Genomic DNA, 17,591 nt, shown 5'->3' on the forward strand with positions numbered 1-17,591 from the left:
GACTTTTGGTTAAGAGATTATCCCACCATATTTGAACCTAGCTCGTGTATGCAGTGATTACAACCCTGGTCCCGGTCCGCTGACCGGAGCGATTTCGGTGTGATGGAAATTATTTGGATGTAATCATTATCTAAGAACTTGTTGTAGGAATATGTCTCCTGGAACATTTGTTCGGCAGCTTTTTTCCGATTACATATCCATATTGCTGGCCAAGGTAGGTTTCGTCGATTAGATCTACGGCTCAAACTCCATAGAACAGCGCCCGACGGATCCTGTTTTAGTTCGGCGCTTATATGTGGCGAGATAATCCAGATCTGAGCTTTGGGGTCGGAATCCGTGCCCGACATGGCGTTTCCCGCTGAAGCCATCGCTAAAGAAGTGCATGTTAGTGAGAATGATAGAAGCTCAAGTATATAGAACGATGGAATAAAACTTAGAGTCAAAGTTGAAAAGGAAACAAAGACGTAAACACATAGAGGAAATAGATGCTTCCTCCAATCCTTCATTTACAATCTTTCTGTACACACCGAAACCTCAACTAAGAGCTATGTCTGCCAATCTACTCAATGGCGTCAACGGTGGAACTGCTGTTAATGGACACGGGACTACCAATGGGTATACCAATGTTCAAAGCAATGGTCAAGCCGACGGGAATGCTCCTGCCAATGGAACACATACCGGACACGCCAATGGTTACACATCCAGCGTGAACTCATCCGGCTTTCCTTCTACAGAGCCCATTGCCATCTGTGGCATGTCTGTACGCCTCCCAGGCGGCCTACACTCACCCAAAGACTTCTGGGACTTCCTCATCTCCAAGGGCGATGCCCGAGGACCTGTCCCGGAGTCCAGATACAAATCCTCATCCTTCTGGTCCGAGACCACCAAGCCCGGCACCGTCAAGACTCAGTATGGCTACTTTCTTGACGAGAGCATAGATATTGCCAGTGTTGACACCTCGTTCTTCACTATGCGTAAGGCTGAAGTTGAGCGTGCTGACCCTCAACAACGCCAGATGCTGGAGGTTGCGCGAGAGTGCCTTGAAGATGCTGGCATTGACTGGAAAGGTCGAGCAATTGGCTGCTATATGGGCAGTTTTGGTGAAGACTGGACCGAGATGTTTGCGAAAGAAACGCAGCAATATGGTTTATACCGTGTCACGGGATATGGAGACTTCATGTTGCCAAACCGTGTGTCTTACGAACTTGACCTGATGGGTCCCAGTCTTGTTGTGAGAACTGGATGCTCTGCAGCCCTCGTCGCACTCCACGAAGCATGCCTCGCTGTATCTCGTGGCGACTGTGAGGGAGCTCTTGTCGGTGGTGCTAATCTGATCATGGCACCTGGCATGACTATGGCAATGACTGAGCAGGGAGTCCTCGCCCCAGATGGGTCATGCAAGACCTTTTCCGCTGATGCAAACGGCTATGCTCGAGGAGAAGCAATCTCTGCTATTTTCATCAAACCCCTTTGTGACGCAATTCGCGATGGCAACCCTGTTAGAGCCGTCATTCGCTCCACAGCATCCAACAGTGACGGAAAGGGTACTGCTGGAGGTATCCAAGTTCCCAATGACATTGCTCAAGAAGCCATGATTCGAAAAGCGTATTCGATCGCCGGAATCAATGATTACTCTCAGACAGCCTTTGTCGAATTCCACGGAACTGGAACATCTATCGGAGATCCCATCGAGACAAGAGCTGTTGGGAGAGTCTTTGGGCCTTCTGGAGGTGTCATGATTGGATCTGTCAAGCCAAACCTCGGCCACTCTGAGGGAGCTTCAGGTCTCACATCATTGATCAAAGCAGTTCTGGCCCTGGAGAACCGCACTATTCCTCCCAATATCAAGTTCGGCGAGCCCAATCCTGATATTCCATGGGATGCTTGTGGACTCTCTGTTCCTACAGAGCCTCAGGAATGGCCTGGATCCAAACATGAGCGTGTCAGCGTCAACTCCTTTGGCATTGGCGGTACCAACGCTCATGTTATTCTGGATTCAGCACGCAGTTTCGACCTATCCCTTGCTGCGGAGCGAGCTACGACTTCATCCCAGCTTTTGGTCTTCTCGGCCAACGGACCTGGGTCACTTCGAACGATGATTGCCAACTACGAAGACTACGTGATGAGGAACCCAAAGAGAGTGAATGATCTTTCTTATACACTGGGTCATAAGCGCGAACACCTCACGCATCGTGCATTCGCAGTGGCCAGTCCTCTGGGTGGCCTCACCACATCCCCTGTCTCCAAGACTGGTCAGAAGCCGAACATTATCATGGTCTTCACTGGCCAAGGAGCTCAATGGCCCAGAATGGGGAGAGCTCTGATCCGAAGCTCTCAGTTTCCCATCTTCAGGGAGACTATTCAATCTCTGGACGCTCACCTTCAGACTCTTGAACGTGCTCCGGAGTGGAACATCGAGGAAGAGCTCCAGAAGTCTACCAAGACAAGCAGACTCAACTCAGCCGAATTGTCTCAACCCCTATGTACAGCGATACAGGTTGCTCTGCTTGACACTTTCGCTTCAATTGGCGTTCATCCTGCTGCTGTGGTAGGTCACTCAAGTGGTGAAGTCGCTGCGGCATATGCTGTTGGAGCTATCACAGCCAACGAAGCCATCACAGTCGCCTTTTACCGTGGTCTTGTCACCAAGCTCCAGACTAAGTCAGGTGCCATGGCAGCCATTGGAATGGGCTCCGAAGAGATCCAAGAGTACATGCAGCCTGGTGTTGTGATTGCCTGCGAGAATTCTCCTCACAGCGTTACTATTGCCGGTGATACTGAAGCAGTTAAGAACATGACCACCAAGGTCATCAAAGAGTCTCATCCGGATGTGATGGCACGGCTACTGCAGGTCGACATGGCGTACCATTCTCATCATATGACGGAAATTGGCACTGATTATTATGCTCTCATGCAGAACAAGATCTTTCCCAAGAAGCCTACCAAGCTATTTTTCAGCAGTGTCAAAGATGAGCTGCTTACCGAAGCTTCTGCCTTTGGTCCGCGATACTGGCAGCAAAACATGGAATCGAGAGTTCTGTTCAGCTCAGCTGTTTCATCAATCATTCAACATGATATTTCCAAGAATGCAGTGTTCTTAGAAGTTGGTCCTCATTCAGCCCTCGCTGGTCCCTTGCGACAGATCCAGGCCAAAAACTCAACTTCGTTGACCTACATCTCTGCCCTCGTCCGCCATGAGAACGACGTCGAATCTTTCTTGACATGTGTTGGAAAGCTTTTCACCGTTAACGCTGAAGTCAACTTGACCAAGGTTATCGCGAAGGGTTCCATCCTACCAGACCTACCAAGATACCCTTGGAATCACTCTGAGAGATACTGGTATGAGTCAAGGCTCAGCAAAGAATGGAGATACCGCGAGTACAAGTATCATGACCTTCTGGGAGTTCGAGTTCCAGAGAGTTTGGACTTTGAAATTCTCTTCCGCAACCTTTTCCATCTTGATAACGCTCCTTGGATCCGTGATCACAGGGTTGGCGATGACATTGTCTTTCCATTTGCTGGCTATGCTGGTATGATGGGTGAAGCTGTAAGACAAGTCACCCATGTCGATGAAGCTTTCAAGCTCCGCAACGTTATTGTCAGCACTGCACTTGTATTGAACGAAGGCAAGCCCGTTGAGATCATGACTACACTTCATCGCAAGCGTTTGACCAACAATCTCGACAGTGAGTGGTGGGAGGTTACCATTGCATCTTACAACGGAGCTGTGTGGACGAAGCATTGCTCAGGAGAGGCTAGGTCATTCGGTGAAAGCCTTGGGGATGCAGAAACCAAGGCACCATTCCTTCGCAAGGTCGGGACTCGTCGATGCTATGAGTCAATGGCCAGGTCAGGCCTGAACTTTGGACCCGAGTTCCAGCGCCTTGATCAGATCAAAGCCGATACACAGGAGCAGAGAGCAGATGCCAAGGTCGCTGCCAAGGATGGAGACAACGTTGACTACCATCTTCATCCCACTATCATTGACGCAACTCTTCAGCTTCTTAGTGTCGCTGCATCTCAAGGTTTTGCTGAACCGTCTGACAAGACCATGGTTCCGACTCACATAGATGAGATGTGCATCTATCGCTCTGCAATCGCTGGCGATGTTGATATCCAAGCAAGCGCATCCTACACTGCCAGTCGCTCTATCACCGGTAGTGGACAGGCTGTCGATGCCCAAGGCCAGCTTATCTTCCGAAGCTCTGGTATCAAGTTGTCCATTGTCGAAGGACAAAGTGGCGATAGCCCTGTTGAGCCTACTGCTCATACTGAATGGGCCCCCCACATTGATTTCTTGGACACCAAAACACTCATCAAGACTAAAGTTGATCGCAGTGAGCATATGCCTGACTTGACTGAGTTGTCTCATTTGTGTATGGTTCACAGCAAGCGCGTCATTGCCAATTTGGATACAAATATTGAGTACATGCATAAATACCGTTCATGGATCAATCGTCAGATTCAATCTCAAAATCTTGGTTATCTTGAGTCTCTGAGTGATGACGAGATAAGGCAAAGAGTCAAGGGCCTCACTGACAAATTGATGCAAACCTCGGCTATCGACGCTGCAGTGGCCATCACCAAGATCTTCAGTTATGTCGCCAGCATTTTCACGGGCGACGTGGACGCACTTGAGCTGCTGCTCGCAAATGACACGCTCAACAACCTGTACGTCTTCATGGACCAATGTGACGAGTCGCAGTTTTTGCAGTACTTAGCACATAGCAAGCCTAATCTCCGCGTTCTCGAGATTGGTGCCGGCACCGGTGGCTCTACTGCCCAGCTGTTGGAGCATTTAGCTCCATCTGGTAAGGTGCAGTATTCCAACTATACCTTTACCGACATCTCATCGGGTTTCTTTGTTGAAGCCAAAGAGCGTTTTAAGGGGTTTCCAAACATGGAGTTCGCGACCCTAGACATCAGCAAAGACTTAGCTGAGCAAGGCTTTGATGGGTGCAAATACGACCTCATCTTGGCTACCAACGTCATCCATGCGACCAAGTCTCTTAACGAAAGTTTGAAGAACGTCCATCAGCTCTTGGGTCCCAACGGCAGGTTTCTTCTCCACGAGTTGACTCCAACATCTAAATGGGTCAACTACGTCTGGGGTACCCTTGCAGGATGGTGGTATGGTGAGCAAGATGGTCGACCTGATGAACCATACATCAGCATTCAACGCTGGGAGCAAGAGCTTCAGACTGCTGGGTTCCGAGTTCCAGATGCGGCTGTGCTTGACTCCGCTCAGCCACATCAGCTGAATGCCATGATCGTTGCAAGGCCAGCCACTGATAACAGCCGTGACAAGCGAGTCACCCTTCTCACACTTTCTCATTATGAGACCAAGAGTGAAACAGCCCTTCGCCAGACTCTCGAAGGAAGGGGCTATGTCGTCCAACGATCCGTCTTTTCCGACTTATGTGTTCCCAATGGGCAAGACATCATCACAGTCCTTGATGACGAGCAGCCATTCTTTGAGAATCTCGAAGAGCGTAGATTCGAATCATTCAAGACTTTGGCTGGTAACTTGAAGGATGCAGGGATTCTCTGGATCACACACTTGTCACAGCTTCATTGTTCAGACCCTCGATTTGGGCAGGTCCTCGGCATTTCCAGAACTCTCCGATCTGAGATGCTTTTGGACTTTGCTACTTGCGAAGTCGACAACATACAATCGTCGTCAGACAGGATAGTTGATGTGTTTGAGAGATTCCAGCTTCGCCAGGAAGATGACACCTTGAAGCCTGACTATGAGTATTCTGTTATTGAAAACACGGTTTACGTGGGGCGCATGCATCCATTCTCGGCCCAGGCCAACCTTTTGGTCCCCAGCGAGGATGACCCTGTTGCTCTTCGAACAAGCAAGCCTGGCAGACTGGATGCTCTGCACTGGGCTGGTTATCAAGCCCCGGGTCTCAAGGACGACGATGTCGAAATCAAAGTCCAGGCCGCAGGCTTGAACTTTAAGGACGTGCTCTGCGCCATGGGTATTGTTGAAGGTTCTAACGGCTTTGGCCTTGAAGGTGCTGGTATTGTAGGTCGGGTTGGCCCCAAGGTCACCGGCCTCAAGAAGGGAGACCGAATTATGTTCATTTCGCATTCTGCATTCTCTACACAGGTTGTTGTGTCTGAGAATCTTTGTGAGAAGATCCCTGATGACCTCAGCTTTGAGGATGCGGCAACGATGCCTTGCGTTTTTGCGACGTCGTACTATTCCATCTTCAATATCGGAAACCTCAAGAAGGGCCAAGCAAGTTATACACGAATCGTTTTCTAAGCATTTTCGCTAACTCCTTTAGTCCATCCTCGTTCACAGCGCATGTGGTGGTGTCGGCATTTCTACCATCCAGCTGGCTCGGATGGCTGGCGCAACCATATACGCAACAGTCAGCAACGAAGAGAAGATTCAATATCTCGAAGAGAACTTTAGCCTTGACCGAAGCTGCATTTTCAACTCCCGCAATGACTCTTTTGTCGAAGAGATCATGCTGAAGACGGGTGGCAAGGGCGTTGACTTGGCGCTCAATTCGCTATCGGGCGAGCTTCTTCATGCAACTTGGAAGTGTATCGCACCATTTGGGAAGATGGTTGAGATTGGCAAGAGAGATTTAATTGGCGCTGGAAAGCTCGATATGAGTATCTTTGAAGATAATCGCAGTTACTCTTGTGTCGACCTGGATCAGCTCTGTTTCCAGCGGGGAGAAATTGCGAAAGAGTGAGCAAGATAAGTATGAACAGTGATACGGATTGCTGATATGTTGTCAGGCTACTCAAGAGCGTTATTGACTTGTACGAGAAGCGCTTCATTCACCCGATTCGACCTATCAAGGTATACAACTCTCGAGAGATCCTTGATAGCTTCAGGTACATGCAACAAGGTGTTCATCTCGGCAAGATTGTCGTGTCAATGGATGCTGCCTCGAGCGACAACTTGAAGATTCAACCTCGAAAAGAACCGGTTCGCTTCGGTAGCTCAGGCTCTTACCTTCTCGTTGGTGGCCTCGGTGGCTTGGGTCGATCAATCTCGACTTGGATGGTCCAGCGGGGAGCTCGCCATCTCATCTACCTTTCTCGTAGTGCGGGTACACAGCAGAAGCATCTCGATCTGGCTCAAGAACTGGAAAGCTACGGATGCCGTGTTGACTTTGTCCAAGGAAGCATCAACAGTCTCGAGGATGTGACTGTCGCAGTATCTCGGGCTAACGGCCATCTCAAGGGCATACTTCAGATGTCCATGGTTCTTTGTGACCAAAGCTTTGACAAGATGACGATAAAGGAGTGGAATACAGTTGTCAATCCTAAGGTTAAGGGGACATGGAACTTGCACAACGCGTCTCTTTCAGTCAATGCTGAGCTTGATTTCTTTATCCTCTTCAGTTCTCTTTCTGGTGTTATTGGACAGCCAGGTCAGGCCAACTACGCTGGAGCGAACACCTTCCTCGACTCCTTCTCTCAGTATCGTGCCAACCTGGGCCTACCAGCCTGCGCCATCCAGATTGGTGCTGTCGAAGAGGTTGGCTACATGGCCGAACACCAGGGTATCATGCAGAAGCTGAAGGCTTCAGGCGGTTCAGATGGAACTGTCTCGGAGGGGGAACTTCTCGACGCCCTAGGTGCAGCTATGACCAACAAGGCGAGCAGCTTCTGCCTTGGACTGCGTCACAATGTTTCTTTGAGCGACCCATCGAACCGGTCTTTGTGGAAGAAGGATATCCGCATGGCAGTGTTCCATAATAAGAACAACGTCACGGGTGCAGCTAATACAGCTACGAATGACGAGCTCAAGTCTTTCATCACCAAGGCCAAGAAAGACTCGTCTGTACTGCACCAGGCAGACACAGCACACTTCCTGGCTATAGAGATTGGTAAGAAGGTTTTCAGCTTCTTGCTTAAGCCTGTGGAGGACCTTGAAACTTCTTGTTCCCTGTCTGATCTGGGAATGGATTCATTGGTAGCGATTGAAGTCCGACAGTGGTGGAAGACTGTTTTCCAGTTTGACATTAGTGTCCTTGAGATGATGGGAATGGGGACGCTGGACGTCCTTGGAGAGCATGCTGTGAAGGGTATGTTGCGAGTTTTTCATAGTGATATTCAGTCTAGCTAGAGTTTTATGTATACTGATGTTGGGTATTTTGATTACAATGCGGTTTATAGGTTTTTTAGGATAAAAGCGCTTTAAGAGTAAATTCCTTCCTATAACACTCTATACAGTAGTTTAATGTAGTGTAAACATTTAACTGATTTATATCATACTGTAATAAGAATATGCATTCATCTTAGTTCTGGTAACTACAGAGTAGTAATGTCATGCATCAACAAACCCATCTTCAATCCACGTGCAGTTTGTATCCCATGACCAATCTTGACAGAGCATGTTCAATACATCATCCACCTCCAATCCATCTGCCCATAAACATGAATCCTGACCCAAGCACTCACTGTCGTTCATGTCCAGTTCATTGGAAGACTGTTCTCCTTGGCGCATCAAATCGCAACTTGTTTTAAAGATTTGGCTCACAACTCCCCGACTACAACGTGCGGTCAATGACCAATTCTGCATCTCCTCAAAGAGCCTCAAAGCTGTCTGTACCTGGGAACTCCACTCAGGAACAGCAGCACTCTGAGGCTTCCATAGCATGCTCAGTAGTGGTATCATGGCGGCCTGGTAAAGGAACCATACTGCGTTCCATCCTGACATCTGATGGCTCAGCCACGTCTTGGCTATGTCTTCAATGGTTGTCTTTGAAAGCTGCTGGCACTTCTCGATAGCGACGTGGTCAACCTCTTGGTCCGTTTGATGGTTAGTCGTCGCATCTAAAAGTGCTGGGCGATATAGAAGCATGCGCAAGTTCCAGTATCGCCATCTCATAATGCACCGAGCAAGATGAACCGGTTCATCACAGTCTCGGTCATTAGAAAGGATAGAAGGTAGATGAATATGCCAATTGATCAATGCCTCATCGAAACGATCACGATTATCAGCATTGAGAACAGGAGTTACAGCTAGGCTATCCTGTATCTCAGTTGCAATCATGCAAAAGCGAATGTTCTCAACAAGTGTTGTCATTCCCATGTCTTGCTGAAACCTTTCTTCACCTTCAATCCCGAGCTTCGGGAATTGAACGTCAATGGACGGAGAGAAACGGCCAAACGAGGGACGGCCTAGGGTCGTTGTCGTCCAAGTGTCAAGACAAACCAAAGACCACCATGTACGTCGCCTCACTTCTGCTGCTTCATACTGATCGCCGTCTCCGTCCTGATATGAAGGCTCTCGATGAAAACCAAGGGCACTCGCCATTCGAAAGGCTGCACCAAGAATAGCATTGCCTCGATTAGGTCGGTTGATGTAGTGAAGATAGTAACCCCCAGCAAGAGCAAGGGCCTGTAGCGTCTCGATGTGACTGCTGCCAAATGCGCCAAGGTCGAGGTGTCTCATGGCCTCGGTGTAGTACTTGCAATGATCCCGATCACTCGACTTGCTAGAGACGATACTGCCCATGGCCAAGACCATATTCAAGAGAGCAAGCCAGGGCGGATCCTGACGTTGACTACCAAGGTAATCTGTCCTAAATGAGGTTTCATCGAGCATTGGGGTAAAGATATGGATCCGCTGGAAGTACGCATCAACTAGTGCTTGTCCCTTGCTGCTCCATTTTATGCGAGGACATTCTAACAGGGCCCTGGAGGGATGGTAGCAAGGCCGAATCTCATCGTTTCTGGCAATGTCGTTATGAATATTTGCCTGACGAGAGGCTAGCAAGCCACGTAACTGAGGCCGAACCTGGAGCATCGCTGCAAGCGCCGCTCTGATGGATGAAATGCCGAGATATGATGCCTGTCGGTCAAACGGCAGGGACAATGCGTTGACATCATCAGCTTCCGCGGGCAAGGGGTCTCGCTCACGTCTTTCTTCGTCCCACTGTGAGTCTTGAGTAACAGACCTTTGAGGGGTGCTATCTGAAGGAGACGGCAAGATTTTATCAGTCGAACATCCATGTAACACGGCCTCACGAAGTTGCTGGTCTGATAACGAGGCCAACTGCGGAATACTGTGATTTGGGAAAAGGCGGTTCAAGATGGCATCGCGTTCTTTGAGACTTTTGGATAAGGTCTCAAGTGTTCTGTCACAATCGTTAGAGTTTTCTCATAGGTAGCATGACTCTTTTCAATTGAGTCAAGGACGAACCTCTTTGTAGGCATAACTCGTTGAACCTGTTGGGTGTAGACGCATCTCGACTGTAAATCCCTCGACTCGCATTGGTTACACGGTTTTCGGCCGTCGCAGCGAATCTTTCGCCGCTTGCAGTTGCCGCATGCGTGCAGACCTCGAGTGGGCTTTGACGCTTTAAGAGTGCCCGAGTCCGAGGATTCAACGGTGCCCTGGACTTGTGAAACACAAGAGTCAGTCGAGGATCATGATCAAAGACAACCAAACTCACAGGTACAGAACATAGCGAGCGCCGATGCGGGACAGGTTTGGGTCTTTTACTTGCAAAAGTTCAATATAACAAAGGTGGAGGTGAAGCTGCCAGCCTAGATTCGAGGAGATCGCAAATATCAGTCATGAAGTGGCAAGATTGCATGTCTTACGAGCGTGGTCCAATCTCATCGCACACACGTGGTACAAATGCGGAGTGCGGCGTATTGTGCTCCGTATCTGGGGTGATTGTGAAAATCTGGGGAAAAAAGGTGCACATGGACTGAGCTCCGTGTGCGGTCAAAGCTAACCTGAACAGGAGCGGCGTGAGAGCATCCGCGTCTAGATTTGGACTAGTCATCGATCAATAGCCTCGGTTATAGCATAGATCTGCATCAGCGGGCCATTTACCTACCCGAGAGCATTAAGTTTGATACATGCATACAATGTAAAATGCCGTTTGTGGCGATGTGGTTTCCTGGTCAGATCATATATCGAGATCACTTGACATCAAATTTACAGGTAACCAGAATCCCTGTAAATTTTCACATCCAAGATATCTATCCCTTAGTGAGCTACAAGTACTTATGCATATTGATACGCAAGGATATTGTCACAGCATTAGATCTTCGCAACTTCAATGCTGCTCCCTCATTATCCTCGTTGATTCTCTTCTTCTGTGTGTATGTCTCTGCCGTGCTGTGGGCCACAAGTTGATGATTGACCCTGCACACTTGAGACACCTGTTATGTCTTCTTTCATTCAGCCGACACATATTCATGGAAGATTACAGGGCTTTCCAGCACAGTTAACACCTCCATGCAAGCAAGCACGTCGCGTATCCCCAAAGTCTTCAAACTGCTGCATCGTAACCTGAGCTTTATAGAGATCATCGTCAGCATTATGTATTTCCCTACGAGGCATAGAAGGAACTCACGATTCCACTTGAACTCGCCATACTCATACTTGAAAACTTGACCATGCAGTGTTGGGAAGTCATTGCTGAGGATGACGTAATAATCCTCGTCGTCTACGTCCCCGAAAAGGCTGTTTGGCCTGTTTCCTTGGCCATTGAACTGGCGCTGTTTTTGGCCGTCTTTCCAAACAGCCTAGGTGTACTTTTGGGCTTTGATATCTTCTTTCGTTGTAAAGGTTACGCAGGCGTGAGACTGGAGAGCGAGGGCGAGCGTGCCGAGGATGGAAGTAGTCTTCATGATGAATAATGGAATGGACTTACTAGATATTGTAAAATCTGTCAGGCTGGTGTTGAAGGCTGGGGATTTGAGCAAGGACGGTTATGTTTTGTAGTCCTTGTCACAATGTTGAATACTAATCTTGATATTATTCGAGAACCTAGTGCTGACTGATATAATTCAAAGGATTCAACAAAGGCTTACAGGGATATATATATATGCCGTGTTTTCCGTCTATATAGTGAGGCCTTTGCAGGATATTGACGAAGTCTTACCAGTCAGCTGACATGCAGCATCCTTAGACTCTTAAAATTACCTGATATGGTAAGCGAGGTGACATCCAGGAAATCGGAGGTTTCTACAAGTGGACTTGGCACAACCCCCAAAGGGGATACATTGGTCCTTTGTGCATGTAGTACGGGAGCAGACTGTCTTTCCATCCCCGTTAGCACTGACATAGGCCGAGGCGAATCAGAACGAAGCGACGGTCATGCCCAACCAAACAACGGTGCATGCATGTAAGAAGAACAAGAGAAGGTGACGACATTCGATCTTGTTGACGAGGCAAGCGCCGAGAATGTGCTAGAGGAATCGCTGGCAAAAGCAGAGCAGTGAGATAGCGCCCTGCTCGACCGTTTCGATGTAACCAGCCGTCTCAAAGACTGCAACGAGAAACTAGGAAAGGACTACATTGCCTGCCTATTGACTGATTGATGAGAATCTCTTCTATATTACGTATGCTTATGCACAAGAAACCATGAATTTCACCTTCGACATCTTTATACCATACGCTTCTACACTTAGCGCAGAAGTACTTCCTCAACGGGTCTCTCTTGATCCATAGCCTCTCCAAACATTAACCCATCGACATAACACCAGCTGACAAGAGTCCATGTCTGCACGGGAAGAGATCTCATCTCTTCATCAGCTGTCAATGGGTCAGGTCGCAGCACAAGAGGTACTCGACAGCCCGGAACTGCGTACACAACATCTCCTTGCATGGTAGGTTCTGGCCCGATACCAAAGAAACCTCGGCTGGTTGCGAATGCCTTCATTGTGTCTATACGAGTCCTGATTATACGGTGGTGCAAATTGGACTCGATTTTGTGGAGATCCTTTTGTCGCGAGTTCGACTGTAGCCACTGTAGCCACTCGTTAAAATGCCGACGGTGTTCATCCCATCCTGGCATACCGACTCTCAGTGGGTTGTCGTCGATATTGAGACCCATAATGAGAGACTCAGCTAATCTGTCCATCCACGCTTCCCTGGAAAGGTTGCCTGCTAGCCGTGATCTCAGGGCTAAGACAGATTTGACTGCTGCCCGCTGCTGCTCTACAACCCAAGAAGCGAATGGAGGGCAGATGACGTCTATTGTATCGAGTTGCTTGACTTGAAGTCGAAGCCGACGTGGTGATTCAGCGTCGATCTTTGGTGGTGTGTTCAAGCGTCCGCCCGCATCCCAGCCTGCACTGTCACAAAGAACAAGTGGCTCATCGTAGGCATGGCATCGAAGATCGGGGGCCCAGGTGGGTATCCTGGAATGTTGCCGCATATATCCCATCCACGATAGGGCTAGAAGATCAAGGGAATCTCCATTGCAGAGAAGTGCTTCGGCTGTTTCCACAAACACTTGCTCTTCAGTGATTCTGTAATTAGCTTTCGGGACCGGTCGGCTATCTGCAATACCGTGGAAAGCAAAGACCTTGTCGCAGGTCCTTGTGGCCTGGCAATGATATGCAGCCTGAAGAAGAGTCTCATAGCATACTCCACTTTCTCCCTGATTAATCTTCTTCTGGTATTCTTCTCGTATACCAAGCATCCTGGTTACACACCAGAATCCAAGGATGGCTGGATGATCGTCTTCATAACGGCCCAAGCCAGTAAATGAGTTCCAAATGGCAGAAACACCATCTGAAAAGTGGCTCAGATCTACGCAGTCCTCACCACAAACCACGTGGATGTTCCTTCCGGCAACAACCTCTTGAATAACCCACACCCGTTGGAACCACGGGCGTTGGAGGAGAAGCAACATGCTCTCTAGGCCATGCTCTCTAGGCCATGCTCATCATTTTCTTGTCGAGAGGGTTGTGAGACTTTGCGGTATAAACTCCGAAATCTATCATAAAAAGAGCTTGATCTGACCAATGGTTCTGGTCTAGACTCGACGTCGTTTTCTTCTTGTTTCATGAAGCGAAATGCATTTTTGGTAATATCATCACTGTTGCCTAGCCAAACCAAGACTTCCGTAGAGCGTGAATAAATCTTTCCCATGAGGGGAACTTGAAACTCCTTCTCCGTTGTGTCTTCCTGGTTGATACAAATGGCATCGATCCACACAGTGAACTTGGAGGATTTCTGCTTCAGAGAGTTAAAGAGATCAAGCAATGTCTGGCTAAGTGGGAGGGAGTCGCCATTTTGAAACTTAATCTTCGCTATGTCTGTTGAATTATCCCAGCAGTAGGAAACAGCGGTGTAGTCTGGAGGGTTCTCTAGAGGCACGACCCTGAAGTTGCAGATAGGTTCAGAATGCTCTCCATTTATGCTGACATCCAAGATCCGGATATAATCCCCAGAGAGAGGGGGGTATGCAATATTCATAACGATTTGGCTAAAGGCAGAGCCATCAGGATATAGCCAGAAACGAAAGAGCGGGGAGGAATGATTTGTGGGGGCGAACGAAAGGATAATCTTAGCCTTTTTGGAACTAGGAGAGTGGATTGGCTGTTGGTGCAATTGTTCTGTGGGGGGGTATCGGGTGAATAGTCTGGACCAAGGCCTAAATCGGAGACGGAAGAGCTCGTTCCGCGGCTCATTAATGCCTACGTCCCGTATCGAAATTCGGAAACTAGCACGGAGATTGGTGGCACCGGTCAGAAGCGATCATATCCATAACTACAGCCAAAAATGAAAACCATTAAAAGCAGCTTATAAACAAACTTATCACAAGATATCATCATTCCTAACTTCTAAGTTTATTGCCGCGCTTTGAATACTAGAGATCATTTATACATCTTTTGTACTGGTCTTTATCGACAAACGAATCCGGCCTGTCATACACTGCCCTGATCATGATGCCTCCAATTGCACAAAGAACGCTGCTTGAAAAGGGATGGTCATTCAAGAAAGCAACAGATGGCCATGATGCTTGGAAGCCTGTGGCCAGAGTGCCAACGGTTGCCCACATTGACTTGATTGAAAACGGAATGTTAGTACACAACGTTCTACACCCTCCCAGGTGCTAATCGATGACCTATCTAGCATCCCTGACCCATTTCTCGATATGAATGAGCTCCAAGTTGAGTGGGTTGGAGAGACGGCTTGGACTTACCGCACTACTTTTGACTCGCCGTCTGCCAACAGTAGATCAGTGTATCTTATCTTTGAGGGTCTTGATACCTTTGCTCAAGTCAAGCTCAACGATATCGTCATACTCGAGAGCGACAATATGTTTCTCAGCCACCGTGTGGATATCACTAACAAGCTTTGCAACGAGGGCACCAATTTGTTGTCCATCGACTTTGACAGCGCACTACTCAAGGCCAGGGAGATCACAAAGCAATATCCTGATCATCGATGGGAGCTCTTCAATGGAGAGGCTGGACGCTTGGTTGTAAGGAAAGCTCAATATCACTGGGTATGTATAATGAATGCCCGACAAGAAACCTTTTGCTCAACAAATACGCAGGGATGGGACTGGGGTCCAGTGCTTAACACCGCCGGTCCATGGAAGCCAGTCTGGCTTGAAGTGTCATCTGCCCACATAAATAACTTCCTCATCAATTACAGTGTTTCCCCAGACCTCGAAACGGTTCAAGGTACGGTGGAAATCGACGTTGAAGGGCATCATGACACGGCAAATGTCTCTATCCGCTTTCAAGACAATGTCGTTTGCGATACTGCAGCAGCCAAGTCTTCCAGCGGCCGTCTGGTTGTCCCTTTTGCTATAGGTACTCAGCCATATATGTGACTCTAAGAGTAACATACTAACAGCCGCTAACTAGATCACCCCAAGCTGTGGTATCCTGCTGGATACGGTCACCAGTCTCAGTACACCGTGAGTGTCAGCATCGTCAAAGATGGTCAGAAACTGGATGCAAAGACCAAGAAGACTGGCTTCCGGAGAAGCGAACTTGTGCAAAAGGGAGACTCTCACGGGAAATCGTTCTTTTTCAGAATCAACAATATCGACGTCTTCTCCGGTGGCTCGTGCTGGATTCCGGCCGATAACTTTCTACCTCGAATCACTGCTTCCAAGTACCGAGACTGGTTGAAGCTTATGATAGAAGGTAATCAGATCATGACGAGGTGAGGGGACATCGATGAGTCTTTTCTCTTTGCACAAAATTACTGACACAATTTGATTCAGAGTTTGGGGCGGCGGCATCTACGAGGACGATGCTTTCTATGACTGCTGCGATGACATGGGCATTCTTGTGTGGCAGGACTTCATGTTTGGCTGTGGAAACTATCCTGTAGGGCCAGAACTCATCCGATCGGTTCGCGAGGAGGCAGTGCAGAACGTCAGTAGACTGCATCACCACCCTTCTGTCGTGATATATGCCGGCAACAATGAGGATTACCAGGTTCAAGAGCAGGCAGGTCTCGAGTACAATCCAGACGACAAGGATCCTTCTTCTTGGCTCAAGTCTTCTTTTCCTGCTCGGTACTACTATGAGCATCTCTTACCAGAGGTAGTCAGTGAGGTATCTCCAGGGATGACATACTGGCCTGGATCACCATTCTCTGGAGGCAAAGACACTACAGACAAGACTACCGGAGATCTCCATCAATGGAACGGTAAGTGGCTGGTTGTATCTTCTCTTCCTTCCTTTACTGACATCTTCACAGTTTGGCATGGTACGCAGGAGAAATACCAGGTCTTTGACAGGCTGGGTGGCAGGTTCAACAGCGAGTTCGGTATGGAAGCCTTCCCGGCCTTGTCGACGATTAAGCACTGCATCACTGAAGAGTGCGACCGTTTTCCGCAGTCTCAGATGATGGATTTCCATAATAAGGCAGATGGTCACGAACGACGCATCGCTACTTATGTGGTCGAGAACTTTCGCCCTCTTCCAGATCTAGAGGTAAATTACTCCCCCTTCAGAAGCAGATCTCTCTTTTACTGACCCCTCACCAGTCTCACATATACTTGACGCAGCTTTGCCAGAGCGAAGCCATGACTTTTGCGTACCGCAGCTGGCGTCGCCAATGGGGAGACGATCGTAGATGCGGCGGTGTTCTCGTCTGGCAGATGAACGATTGCTGGCCCGCCATCTCATGGTCCATCGTTGATTACTTTCTCACAAAGAAGCCAGCATATTACTCCATTCGTCGAGCCCTCAAGCCCATCGCTGCGGGTGTTCAACGACAACACCACGACTGGAGTGTCGTTCATGCAAGGCCAGCGAAGGCTTCTTCATTTGAAGTTTGGGTTGCAAGCAACAAGCAGGAGGAGATTACTGTCACTGTTGAAATTCGCTTCATTTCGATCAAGACTGGCAGTGATATCAGGGATAAAGTCGTCAAGGCCAACACGGTTTTGATCCCGAATGGGACGACTGACATCCTGACTGGACAGATTGACAATGTAAAGGATGAGCCACATGTCATATCTGTGCGTGTTTTTCAGGGCGACACTTGTGTCTCACAAGACGTTGATTGGCCTCAACCTCTCAAGTATCTTGACTTCTCCGACAGAGGTGTTGAGGTTCAGGTTGGGCCAGATGGGTATCAACTCACGGCCAACAAACCCACCAAGGGCCTAGTCTTTGAAGAGCTTCCCGGTATCTCCCTAGAAGACAATTGCATAGACCTGATGCCTGGCGAAGTTGCTACTGTAAAGGTCAAGGGAGGCGTGATGTTATCTGGAGTCCCAAAATACAGATACCTACGTTGATAGAACGGGTGGAGCGAGAATACCAGTTAGAATTACGCAACACTCTCTGGTTTACCTAGATAGCTTTAAACCTTGGATAGACTG

At 48.5% G+C, this 17,591-nt stretch overlaps 4 protein-coding genes across 4 annotated transcripts; 2 read left to right on the top strand and 2 right to left on the bottom strand.

The window, feature by feature from the left end:
• Nucleotides 1-547: 547 nt before the first annotated feature.
• FMAN_09800 (putative polyketide synthase) lies at nt 548-8,104 on the top strand (the record flags this gene model as incomplete). The annotated part of the gene is made up of 3 exons (XM_041820403.1): nt 548-6,193; nt 6,300-6,715; nt 6,766-8,104. The coding sequence occupies 3 exons, from the start codon at nt 548-550 to the stop codon at nt 8,102-8,104; spliced, it is 7,401 nt and encodes a 2,466-aa protein (XP_041686286.1).
• Nucleotides 8,105-8,305: 201 nt separating this feature from the next.
• FMAN_09801 (uncharacterized protein) lies at nt 8,306-10,452 on the bottom strand (the record flags this gene model as incomplete). The annotated part of the gene is made up of 3 exons (XM_041820404.1): nt 8,306-10,121; nt 10,187-10,385; nt 10,440-10,452. The coding sequence occupies 3 exons, from the start codon at nt 10,450-10,452 to the stop codon at nt 8,306-8,308; spliced, it is 2,028 nt and encodes a 675-aa protein (XP_041686287.1).
• A 1,958-nt stretch (nt 10,453-12,410) lies between these two features.
• FMAN_09802 (uncharacterized protein) lies at nt 12,411-14,209 on the bottom strand (the record flags this gene model as incomplete). The annotated part of the gene is made up of 2 exons (XM_041820405.1): nt 12,411-13,662; nt 13,773-14,209. The coding sequence occupies 2 exons, from the start codon at nt 14,207-14,209 to the stop codon at nt 12,411-12,413; spliced, it is 1,689 nt and encodes a 562-aa protein (XP_041686288.1).
• Nucleotides 14,210-14,682: 473 nt separating this feature from the next.
• Nucleotides 14,683-17,507, top strand: FMAN_09803 (uncharacterized protein; the record flags this gene model as incomplete). Its single annotated transcript, XM_041820406.1, has 7 exons — nt 14,683-14,816; nt 14,870-15,245; nt 15,297-15,558; nt 15,613-15,865; nt 15,978-16,408; nt 16,460-16,695; nt 16,749-17,507. The coding sequence occupies 7 exons, from the start codon at nt 14,683-14,685 to the stop codon at nt 17,505-17,507; spliced, it is 2,451 nt and encodes an 816-aa protein (XP_041686289.1).
• Between the last annotated feature and the right edge of the window lie 84 nt (nt 17,508-17,591).

This window comes from Fusarium mangiferae (assembly GCF_900044065.1).
Source record: "Fusarium mangiferae strain MRC7560 genome assembly, contig: FMAN_scaffold011, whole genome shotgun sequence".
Lineage (NCBI taxonomy): Eukaryota > Fungi > Ascomycota > Sordariomycetes > Hypocreales > Nectriaceae > Fusarium > Fusarium mangiferae.